Source organism: Poecilia formosa, unplaced genomic scaffold (genome assembly GCF_000485575.1).
Source record: "Poecilia formosa unplaced genomic scaffold, Poecilia_formosa-5.1.2 Scaffold341, whole genome shotgun sequence".
In the NCBI taxonomy this organism is placed as follows: domain Eukaryota; kingdom Metazoa; phylum Chordata; class Actinopteri; order Cyprinodontiformes; family Poeciliidae; genus Poecilia; species Poecilia formosa.
Genome location: NW_006800280.1, coordinates 165,871 through 178,048, shown reverse-complemented (window position 1 = coordinate 178,048; position 12,178 = coordinate 165,871). Strand labels below are relative to the sequence as shown.

Below are 12,178 nucleotides of genomic sequence, written 5' to 3'. Positions count from 1 at the left end.
TTTGTTCAATAAAGCCTTAAACTATTTGAAAACAAGATGCCTTTCTTTTAGTACATCAAATATGAAAAACTTTTTTGTGTTTTGGATATAGGATGAGAAACTTCACCTTCCTAAAACAGAAAACTTCTTTATTTTCTTGATTTTGGTTTTTAGATTTTTTTGGCTTGTCAGAAACACACAGACACACAACATAGGAAACTTTGCACGCACGCACACACACACACACACGCACGCACGCACACACACGCACACACACACACACAATATAAAGGTCAGCGCAAATGACCTTCCCTTATCGTGAAATATCTGCAAAACTCTATTTTTTACATATAAAAAAAAACACAAACAGAAAACAATCTCAAGTTTATTACCTCCGACATACATTTTCAATGACTGATTTGTTGAATTTAAGACCGTCCAGTGAAATTTAATTCTTATTTTCAAGCTATAACAAGAACGAGTTTGTTCTCATTGTCACTGAATCAAGGTTAGAGTAAACTTGAGAAAGAGTCATATCACATTGGAACCCTTTAGAAACTTTGTCTCTGCCTGATTTTACATTTATTGACATTAAGTTGTCCGAAGGTGGGAGACGGGCAGCCATTAGAGACATTTTGAACATGAACACTAGTAGCCATCTGTGGGAGAATCGTCCAGTTTTAATGGAAACCTCCTTCCTAGCTGACAGCGTTTCCCCTCAAGTCGCTGCAGCAACAAGGGGAAACATGTGAGGTTCAAAGAGTCAGGTCTGTTTGCTGCCAGATGTTTTAGTTTAATGGAAAAACTTTGGAGTTTCTCCATTAACGGCAAAGTGATGAAAACATAAATTATTCATCATCGTCTTCATCATCGTCGTCTTCATTGTCATCTTCATCGTCGTCGTCTTCATCATCGTCATCTTCATCGTCGTCGTCATCGTCATCATCATCATCATCATCATCATCATCATCATCGTCGTTGTCATCATCATCATCTTCATCATCGTCGTCTTCATCATCTGCATCATCATCGTCGTCGTCATCTTCATCATCGTCGTCTTCATCATCATCATCGTCGTCATCGTCATCATCATCATCATCATCGTCATCTTCATCATCGTCTTCATCATCATCAGGATCGATCTTTCCAGACAGAACATCCTCTATCCACTGCTCCAGCTCTTCGGCCGTCGGCATGTCATCCTGATCGTCCATGTCCATCCACACGCTGTCAGCCTGCCAAACACAAATACATCATGATTTTTGTAGCTCACTCGTACAGCTGATAGGCAACAAACATGATAATCAATGGGTAAACTGGAAGTCGGCAGTATGAGTAATTCAAATTATTTGGCATCCTGACAGGTCTATTCATCTGTTGAACCGGTGAAACAAAACAAGTTATGCAAATTAAAGTCTGAGGCATTGATGTCATCTGTCTTCAACTGTTGTCTTGAAGAAGGTGTTTGGAAACTGATGGTTCTGACCAAACCAGAAAATTCGCTCATTAAAAGGTTGAGTATGCAGATGGCTACTGGCCACCAAGCCTGGACACTGGCTGCCTCCCCCACGCATCAGATCTGAATCAAACAACTTCTTCATGGATATGGATCAACAAGAAAGTCTTGTAATGTAAGCGTAGCTAACAAATCAGCAGAAGTGTTGTGTGTAGGAAAGCTTTTGACATCTCATTGAATCTAAACCACAAAACAGTAAAGGCAGCCTTCAAGGCAAATCAGGATGTTTCTAATGAACGGGCCTGTCATCCGGCAACAGATTGTATGGGTACGAGCAAATCCTTACGTCCTTAACGTCGACGACTCCGATCTGAGGAGACGAAAGGTCGATGCCAAAGGTTCTCTCCCAGTATGGAACCAGCTGAAAGTGTGAGACAGAAAGAAGGAAGAGGACATTAATCCTTATGTGACCTAATCCAAAAAATAATTAATGCAGGTTAAATTATGACAACAAAAATAAATCTAGGAAAGGTTTTTCTTTTTTTTTTCCCACCAGGGGGAAATTGTCTGGGTCGATCCAAATGATGCTGAGGTTGGGGTCATCTGTGTTGTCGCGCGCTACTTCCTTCAGGATCTCCAGAAACTCAAAACCATCTGGAGAAAATTAAGTCGACACATATTCATTTAATTAGTAACTGTTACTATGTGGCTGTAGATATGAAAAAATAAATCCTTAAACCAACTAAGTAGAAGGTGCTAAGAAGCGACTTGCCTGGATCATCCTCTTCAGCAAAAGCGACTATGTGCTCTCCGTTGATATCGTCTTCCTGTGTTCATAAAAACAGACTCTAGAGGTATTCCACATTTACAGAACAGGTAGAATACACTACTTATGTATATATAAATAATTAAATGGAACAAATGTATGCAGATATTTCATCTCTCTTACCCAGATCTCATACATGCTGTGTGGTTGGAGCTTCCTCAACGTTGGTCTGAAACAGGAAAACATTAAAAATATACATAATAATCACACATGTTCCTGTAACTACTCTCTTTATGGTTTGATATCTAACTCTTGCATGACGTTGCGTCTCATTAGTATTAAATGCTTTTTGAATAAAATCATTTGGAAGCCCACCTGTCATGCTGTTCAATGTATTCAATGATCTCAGACTCGATGTAAGGCTTTCCTGGAATGGTGACGGGTTCTCCCATGAAGGGTTCGTAGAAATCCACTTCATTCATCTTCAGCTTTAGCTTTTTGGCAATCTGGAACGCAAAGTCAAATTTATTCTGAATTAACGCAAACGCCTGAACGCGGTAGAAGTTACAAACAATGAAGTCATTGTTAAGAATACAGGTAGAGAAACAACTACTACGGCTGAAGGTGTTGTGATCAAGACCATTGTTAGCATGTTTAATAAAATAATCTTTCTGTGAAATCGCCTCTTCCATGCCTGTTTCTCCTCTTGCATCAAAGCTACCTAAAGCTTTCATCAATATGGGACGTTGCGAACAGCAGTGGACTGAACTCTTGGTAGTAAGCTTCCATCCATGTCGTCTGCCGACAGAGTTCACCAGTGTTATTTTGGAAACTGCTTACATTTCACCCTCAGCTGTCGCCGATAATGCATGTGATGTCATCAGTTCTGTTGTTGCTAAGGTACAGACACAACACCCCGATGCTTTCACGACAATATCTGGTGATTTTAATCACGTCTCGATTTCTGCTACATTGCCAACATTTCAACAGTTTGACAGACTATCAGAAAAAAAACAAGTATTAGATTAGTTTTACACAAATGCCAAGGATTCATACATCTCCAAACCAAGACGTCGTCTGGGTAAATAAGATCACAACCTTGTTTTTCTCTGCTCAGAATGCAAATCCATTGTGAAAGGACTGTGAGAAAGTGGTAACAGAAAGCAGAAGATGCAGGTTGTTTAGAGCCTACGGATAGGATCGCTCTTTGCCAGCCACATCGAGATTTCATCAGTTATTGTAGATGATGATGGCTGTGGGTAGGGAAGATCTCCTGTAGCGGTTTGTATTCCAAAAAATTTGAAAAAAGCCTCAGACTGAAGACACTGTTTTCACATGACAGCCTCATGAAGAGGATGGGGAAAGGCTGTCCAGAATGTTCTTGATTTTATGCAAAATCCTCATTTGCACCATCATCGCCAAAGGATTCCACAGTAGTCCCCAGAACAGAACCGACAACCAAATGCTGTTAGATCTGGTTGCAATTTTCAGGAATGTCCTCTAAAATATATCCATAATGGTTTATTTAAACATGGGCAAAATAGGTCAGCATAGAAAAAGTCACTTTTTTTCAGTTATGCTGTCCTGGTAGATCTTATATAACATGCAGTTTTAAGCAATTTCAAGTCTATCAAATGACAAACAAATGGCTATAGAAGAAGACAAAACAAGAAATCTGGACAAACCTTGGGGTCAAATGTTGCGAAGAATTTGACGAAGGGGTGGAACTCTTCAGCTGCGTCATCATACTCTATAAAGTCTTTAAGAGCGAAATAAAAATTATTACACTTCCAGTCTTGGCGCAGAAATGTGAAACTTGAAGCTCAGAATGTGGATCATTTTTAATTCATGAATGATTCGACCTACGGGAGGATCTCTCGCTCTTGAAGTAGCCGACCAGTTTGATGACATCATCCATGTTGTAGAAACCCTTCAGCTCTCGGTCGTTGTCGATGATCTCCACAGGGTCTTCAATCACCTGCAGCAGACAAGTAAACACAGGAGACTCTTACACTTTCTGTTCATTATTCACATCCATTTCATCACAGCTGGTGATAAAACAGGGAGCTCAGCTACATACAACCTTTGGAAACATTGTTGCCCACGCTTTCAGGTTTATCTTTGCTAACGTTACTTACATCGTATAGAAACTCAACAATGGTATCTGCAGCCAGCTCTCCATCGTACTCAATTATTTCATTGTCTGCAAAGATGTAGATGCTGTCGACTTCATCCAGACCTGGTGAGAAAAAAGATTTAATCTGTGAGAAAATCATATTTTTAATATTTACTTACCAGATTGAAATAGCTTCCATTCATACAACTGGAGAAGGTCGTTTTTCCTCAGTTCTCAGTCAAATCCATCCCTCATGTGTCTGTCTTTTAACTTAATGATGCTATTAAACTCTTCTAATTTTGGGATAGAATTTTTTCTTTTTGTAATGAGGGCTCAAGTTTTACGTTATTTTTGGATTTTTGACTTTTATCAAGACACAAGACCAAACACCTCAATCTTTTTCTCCTCTGAAAATTAAACCATTAGCACCTGTACATTTGAGTTCAGTTTAGAGTAACAAATCTGAAAACAGATTTGCTACTCTTTAATTTCTAACCAATGACCTTAAAACTACCTTTGGAATGTAAAATGTAAAACATTGTTAAGTATCTTGAATCTAAGAAGTACGTCTAAAAGCTGGGTTTGTGTCAGGAATTAAACCAATTTAAATGAGCTCTACTGCAAAGTGAGGTTAAATATCCAGACAGAATTATGATAGGATTTTTTTTTGAGGACCAAATAAAGTGTTTGGTTTCTCAGGAGCTTGCTATGCATGTTTATAGATTTCTTCACTCAGTTTTGTTTTGTATATTTTAAGCGAGGGGACATTTTCAACACCCGACAGAGTGTCATATCCTTGGTAAACACTTGAGGTCGCTGTTGGTCCATAAACCATCTGGTCTTCTTTACCTTCCTTTCCTCCATACCTGCTTCTAGTAAATCATGAGAAAAATAATAACATCTAATCTGGAATTGAATGAAATTATTTTGACTGTCCTTTTCTGAAGTAAAAATCAAGACAATATCACCTGCTCTCCAGATATAATCATAACTCTTGGTCTTGTTGAGTTACTACCACAAATTTCCTTCTACTGCATGGTCAGTTTTTAAGAAACAACACGAATGAATCCATATTTGTTCAAGCAAAAGAATACAAGATTATACTTAAAAAAAACAAACCCTAACACATCTGATGTGTACAGTGCAATGTATTCAGCCCTCTTCTACAATACTGAGCAGAACTCCTTTCTGAAAAATATCTACCAATTTTGTTTCACTAAAATCTTCATTTGTTTATTATTTGAGCACATAAATAAAACAATAAATGTCTCGTGAATTTAGGCATTTCTTTCTTTTTTTTTTTTTTTAAAGCGGCCAAGAAGTGCTTTCAACTTGACGATTTTGGCCCTAAAAGTTTGAACGCCACTGGTTTAGACTTCAGCATATTTCTTATTCTGAATGACTTAAACATAACTATGAAAAATTTAGATTTTATTTAGACTTTTTTTTTTTTAAACTGTCTTTAAACCATTTATCATCTTCCCTTCACTTTATAAGCATGCTCAACTTGCTTTGGCCAGTTATATATTAAAAAAGAAAAAAAAAGCACTGAAGATAGTGGCTGGACCAACACAAAACTTAAAAAGTTAAGTCTCTGTAAATGCTTTTCAAGGACATTTACACTCATTTTGTGTTTAACATGATCTTGTCCCCAGCAGTGTTTCCAAACAGCATACCCAGCTTCTTGGCAACAGCAGAGGCCTTCTTTTCATCCACCAGACCAAACCCGATGTCCTCGTCTTCGAACTCATCCAGAACTTGAGCTGCAAGCTGGACAAAGAGACAGTGGCACAAAAACAGCAGGTGGGAGAGATTGGGCGAAATTCAGGTAAAGTGACATTTCGACATCGAGTTAAAAAGCTTGAAGTTTTCCTTCCAATTCGCAACATTTGAAGGAGTGGTTTGAAGCTCTGCCTTGTGCATCTTAAATCTAAAATCTAAAAAATCTAAAAACACAACACCTGGCAGGAAGTCAAAGGAGACAACAGAACCGGCACAAGAACAAGACAGGCAGAACCCGGGCCAACTACGATGACGGCAACAGGTGTGTTGGAAAGAAGAGGAGCTTGCAGCCCGCCAAAGGCAATGCTGCCCACATGCACACACACACACACACACACACACACAGATATGTACAGTAGAGCATACCCGATCATTCATAGTGTGTTACATCATTGTTTTACGTAATATTTAAGGCTTCTGAATCTAAAATCATCTCAACAATGTGAGGAATCTCATTGGTGTGAAGGCCGTCTAAAGCATTGTAACACTTTGCAAAGCAGCATGGCAACGTGGGTTCACAATGTGAACCGCAGTTTGCCCAAAAGCAAAAGCACAAATAACTGCAGACTATTTCTAGTGTTTTTCTATATTTTAAGTTGCTCTTTGCAGATTGTCTTTAAAATCGATCTTTTAGTCATTCACAGACATCCATTCTTTTGGTACAAATCTGACTTAGTGTTGAATAGATCAAATCTGATTATCACCATGAATCCATGAAAGTGTTGTTTTTCAAAAGATTTATTTAAGTTAGAGGTTATGTTCTCCCAAATCAGAAAAAAAGTTGTTTTTTTAGTTTGATAGACCCATTATGTTCAGTATGTCTGTCTCAGGCCTTCTGTTGAGTCTTTAGAAAAAATATATTTTCACCTGACTAAGTATCAATCACTACATTCTCTGTTATGAACAGAGTTACGCAAAACTGGACATGGTCAGGGTTCAAACCGTTGATGTGGGAACATCCCAGCAACCCGTCCGCCAAAGATCCAGGGCTCTGCAGATTCTACATCTGCTCAGCTAAAGGGGTTTGCAGATGACTCTGTCCTATAACTTACAACAAGGCAATAATCAATCTGGAGGATGCGGACACAGAATAACAAGTAGGAGTTGGCTGTTTTGAGAAAACTGAACATCTTCAACGACAAAGAGTTCTGGAAAGGCAAGAACCCAATGGGGAAAATAAATAATAATAATAATAATCCATGAAGATTTACATCAGTCAACCAAGGAGCAGAGGCTGAAAGAAAAACAATGAAGACAATGATCTGGCAGGGAACAAAGGATACAGACTGACCTTTAAACTAATTGGGGAAGTTAGGAAACTTGAACTCAAGGGAAAATAATCAGCAAACTAAGGCCTCACGTTGACAAGTAGCATTCAAAAGATGGAGCATTGAGCCAAACAATGAAATGAAGCCAAATTAAAACAAAAGATTATGAGAATGATAATTAGATATGTTGAATTCTGGATTTCAGCTGTTAGTTATGTTAAGTATGCCTTCTTTAAAAATGAGTTAAGCGTCTAGAAATATATTTACATCATCAAGCAGCCTACATTTCTTAAAATGGCTTAGTAATTTGCTGTGTTAGGGTCATTGCTTTTTTCTTGATTTGGGTGATGTATCCTTCAATGTTCATGGTGATTGTTACTTGGATTGGTGAAAGGATGGATGGACATGTTAGAAAGCAATTAATGTATTAGACGAGTGCTTTATCAAACAGGGTATCCTTACTTTTGTCTTTTTCTCACAAATCTGACGTTAAACTTGCACAGCCCAAGCTGCTGCCGCTACTGGACTTTGAAAGCAGTTCAGCCTCCACTGGTCTGTGTTGCTGGTTGCTACTTCATTTCACTTCCTTTTAAACTAAACTGCAGTCAAGGAGACGAAGAAGTGAAACAGTTAGCGTGTAGACTGCGACAGCGGGAGAGCCCGTATGTCACGGCCCGGCTCGGAAGCACTCGACACACGAGGCGAACTTTGACATACCTGAAAGATTACGGCTGCTTCGCTTGTGATCAACTGCAAGGAGAGGCAACACTTTAAGTGGACGGATAGCCTCCATGTTTGTTCACAACAAATGGAACAAAACAAGGCCACACTGACAATCAAGAAAATGACTGATTGGTTTTCCACCACAGATCACCAACACACCAACAAACTGAAGCTGTCTTGGTGCGTTGTTTTGTTTGGTATTTCCTCCCTTTCAGATTTCTACAGTTTTTGTTTTGTTTTTTTCACAACAATGTATGTAGAATGTTTTCTCAATATGGGCTTATTCAGGCTTTAAGCAAGAATGTAACCAGTAGTGTCTTTGTAACTATTACAAACTTCCTGTTTTATTAGTTACCATTTTTCAAACACCAGAACCACTCTACTACTGATGTGCTGTACTTTGATTTGTATGTAAAAAATTGAAATAATTGCTTATTATTGATGTCTTGTCTCATCAAAACTTCTGTTTGGTCACAATCATTTGCTCCCTCATTTCTACACTTTTCCTATTACTGCAGCCAAAAGTCATTTTCCACAAAACAGACAAACGTAACATAACAAAACAACTCGACAACCTTGTGTGAATCAACAAAAACAACAAAAATGTGCATCTGAAGAGAGGAATGAAAGGTATTTTGTCAGACCCAAAAAGTCAAAACACATTAAAGCCGAAAGCCTTGATGTGAACGAATCTTTTATTGCAGTCATATTTTCCTCACACAGAGAAGACTTTTTAAAAAAAATCTAAATTTTTATTTGAATTTTTTTTGTATGTTGTGGAAAAACTGTAACCTACTAATCTGAACCTAGTTGTTTCAAATAAAAATGTTTTTATCATTTTTACTCAACATTTTAAAGTTAGAGATGTAAATGTAAATTTCCTGTACTTTCAATTAATACTCATTTACTTTATTTTCCCCATCTAAAAATCACCGTTACTGAAACACAGCAAGGATTGGCTTGACGAGGTCACCACGTTTCCATAGCAACCACTGGTCAATACCTGCATACCAACCAGCTGTTTGGGAGGCATACCATGCAAAACATTTTCTTTCCCAACATTACAAACACAAACACATGAAGCCAGATGTACTTTTTAATTGGAAATGTGTCCTTTGGTCAGACTGATGTTCCAGATTAAATCAAAATTCCATTTATTTACCACCAAAGAACAAAGTAACAATTTAATAATCTTTCACCAGATTAAAACTAATACAAAAATCAGTTTTTAACCATGGCTCTCGTGTCCCACACCTGAATCCTACAGGATTTTCTCTCCGTATGCGCTCCAACATGGCTATCATTTTTTATCCCTGCTCTGCCTCATTATTAAAAAAAAGGGGCCAGTATGAACAGCAGGGGTCCCAACAGAATTATGCTACCAGTGATTTAGATGAAACCAATTATTTTGTTAACATTGCAATTTTTTCCTCATTGAATAAATTTATAAAGTCTAAGTTGAATTTATTTTAAGGCTTTTCACATCTTTACCAGAGGGATCAGAGTTTCGTGTCAGTAAAGCGTGTTGAGAAAGTCCCCAACAACACGTTGGTGTTACTTTTTATTCACTTTGAATTAAGAGGATTTTGAAAAATGCCAGAACACCAACACCAAGCCGCTGAAGTGGGAGCGGTGACAGAGGGGGCTGACGTTGCAGATCAGAGAGGAAAACAACAACTGAGACAAAGATGGAAAAACTCAACGTCGACGCCTAGAGTGATCCCTTAAACGTTTTAAAATTCCAACAATTGCCTCGTCTCTTTAATATTTCAGTCTCCCAATACGTTTCACTTCCTCACACGTTCCCCTCTTGATCACCGGATCCATCCAGACGATTGGAGTCAAGTCAGAGGTCAGCAGTGTAAACCACTTGGCAGTGTTCCCCAAAGCCCACCCGCTGCCAAAATGTCAAGTGAGAAAATGGAGAGCTGAGTGTCACAGAGAGCCGTGGAAACCGCGTCCGGGCTTCTCGTTGCACTTGGCTGCTGGACGACATGATGACCAAGGTGGGCTGTGCATTTCTGGCACCATGTGCACCAGTAACTGTCCACTGCTTACTGTATGCACATTAGCTGACACATTGGTTCATCAGGTTTAGCTTGGCATGAGCTGTGCTTGTTGCTAACAGCATGCTGATAAAAATAATATTGATGCTAACATGGATTCAGGCGGAATCAAATGTAACTGGACAATCCTTAATAATGACCTCTCACTCTGACCTGTAAGATTTATCCCACGTGATCAGAACACTGCTTCCTGCTTTGCATGCAAATGCCACAAAGTGGCCTGAATAGCACACCGGGATGTGTACAGGTCCTTCTGTAATATCACAAATTCATCTAATCAATTGCACTTCTATAGTATTTAGTCATCAGCAAAGTTACGAATCATCTGAATCTATTTTGTCATTATTTCAGCTGCAAACTCTTGATCAGCTTCATTGACACTCACTCAACAGATGTCATGTTAGAGAGGAAACTGGGAAAAATAATGCAGGGAAAAGTAACCGCACAGAGAGCTGAGAAACAAATCCATATAACAACACAGCAATAAAACACATAAGGGCTTATTTACCAAGATTTTATTTTGGGGGGGGGGGTTTCCCGTACACACAGTTTTTCCCAACGTGCAGTTGCTGCCGTGTGGGACAGGAAACAAGGCTAGGCACCCAACAGTACGGCCGAGGATGTGGCCTTAAGTTCATCCTCAACATTTCTACTGAAAGCATTGCTTGGCTAGTCCGTTTGATCAACTTTTAAACAATCAGACATTATCAGATGTTTATCTCTCACTTTTCGACTACATTTCCACACTGCTTAGTCAAAGGACAACACAATGTCTTAGGGATACACCAGTACAAAAATTCTGTCCGATACCGATATTCAATATTAATATTGTTGTTAGGGTTGATAACCAATATTTACTGATAGTACACGTTTTTCACTAGTATTTCGACATATTTAGGAAACAAAACCCCACCAGAAACAGACAGCAACAAAATAAAAATAAATATCAGTTGTTCATATCAGCCCAGTTGTGTTTATCAGACCGATACCGATTAAAAAAAAAAAATTACCAATATTGGCCAATACTGATGTTGGTGTCGATATATCGCGTATCTCCTCAATTTTTTCTATCTTTTTTAGCTGTGTTTTGTGCAAGCATTTCACACAAACATTAAAGCATTTTCACCAGCCACACCTTACGGTACGCTCTGTCAATAAATGCCAAACTAATCTGTTTGTTTTGTTGTTTTTATTCTACAGTCCAAAGTGACTCAGAGTTTTTACCTGGTTCTACACATGGCTCCTTAGATTGATTTTTCAGAAAGAAGTCGATGACTCACGCACGTTTGTGTGTGCGTATAGGTGTGTGTGTGCGTGTGTGTGTGTGTGTGTGTGTGTGTGTGTGTGTGTGTGTGTGTGTGTGCATCATCCTATGATGTAAGGTACTCAGGGTTGGCCCAAGGGACACAAACTCAACCAGCTGTAGCTTTTACACAAGGCGTGGAAAACAGCCAGCTGTCATCTTTCCAAAGGAAACCAAAGTCAAAACTTTCAGGGACAGAAAAGTTTACAAATGCATTTTAAGCACATTAAACCTCAAAACAAAGTTTGAATTTATTCATTCTAATAGCAAGTAATCCATATTTCAACATTGCAGAGGTAAGCAAAATTTAATTGACAAAAATGTGATGATTTAACTCAAAGTGATTTAACCTTTGAACTTTAGTCACTTTTACCATAAAACATGCCAATGTACTTCAATGGGATTGTATATGACAGACCAAGACAGAATATTTATATATTGCAAAATTCTGACCTGGAAAGAAAACTGTTCATGTCTTAATAATATGAAAAATGTTAACACTAATACCTCAAAATAAATTATGCTCTAAACAGCTTCCTTCAGAGGTTAGCCAGTTCTGTGAAGTCCTGTTAGTTTGCTTCAAAGCATGCTGGGAAAAACAAATATCTGGACGTTTGGCTTCAATCAGAGGAGACCAAAATAATGTTTTGGGGGGCGGGGGGGGTTATGAGAGAAATGATAAACATCTTCAGTAAAACATGTTGGTGACAGCATAATGA

At 38.5% G+C, this 12,178-nt stretch overlaps 1 protein-coding gene across 2 annotated transcripts in view; it reads right to left on the bottom strand.

Annotated features, from left to right (window-relative positions):
• Window positions 1-348: 348 nt before the first annotated feature.
• The window catches only part of casq1b (calsequestrin 1b), an 18,656-nt gene continuing 6,826 nt past the window's right edge, over window positions 349-12,178 (bottom strand). The window contains exons 2-13 of one of the 2 annotated variants that reach the window (XM_016661716.1): window positions 8,085-8,117; window positions 5,994-6,087; window positions 4,340-4,440; window positions 4,068-4,179; window positions 3,887-3,960; window positions 2,577-2,707; window positions 2,385-2,430; window positions 2,208-2,262; window positions 1,989-2,089; window positions 1,782-1,856; window positions 1,083-1,214; window positions 349-896 (exon numbers count right to left, since the gene is read on the bottom strand). In XM_016661716.1, the coding sequence (XP_016517202.1) occupies window positions 828-896; window positions 1,083-1,214; window positions 1,782-1,856; window positions 1,989-2,089; window positions 2,208-2,262; window positions 2,385-2,430; window positions 2,577-2,707; window positions 3,887-3,960; window positions 4,068-4,179; window positions 4,340-4,440; window positions 5,994-6,087; window positions 8,085-8,117 (1,023 nt within the window). In that variant the 3' untranslated portion in view covers window positions 349-827. Of the gene's footprint in view, window positions 1,215-1,781; window positions 1,857-1,988; window positions 2,090-2,207; window positions 2,263-2,384; window positions 2,431-2,576; window positions 2,708-3,886; window positions 3,961-4,067; window positions 4,180-4,339; window positions 4,441-5,993; window positions 6,088-8,084; window positions 8,118-12,178 lie in introns of both variants that reach the window. The other variant, XM_007573954.2, reaches the window with a different exon arrangement.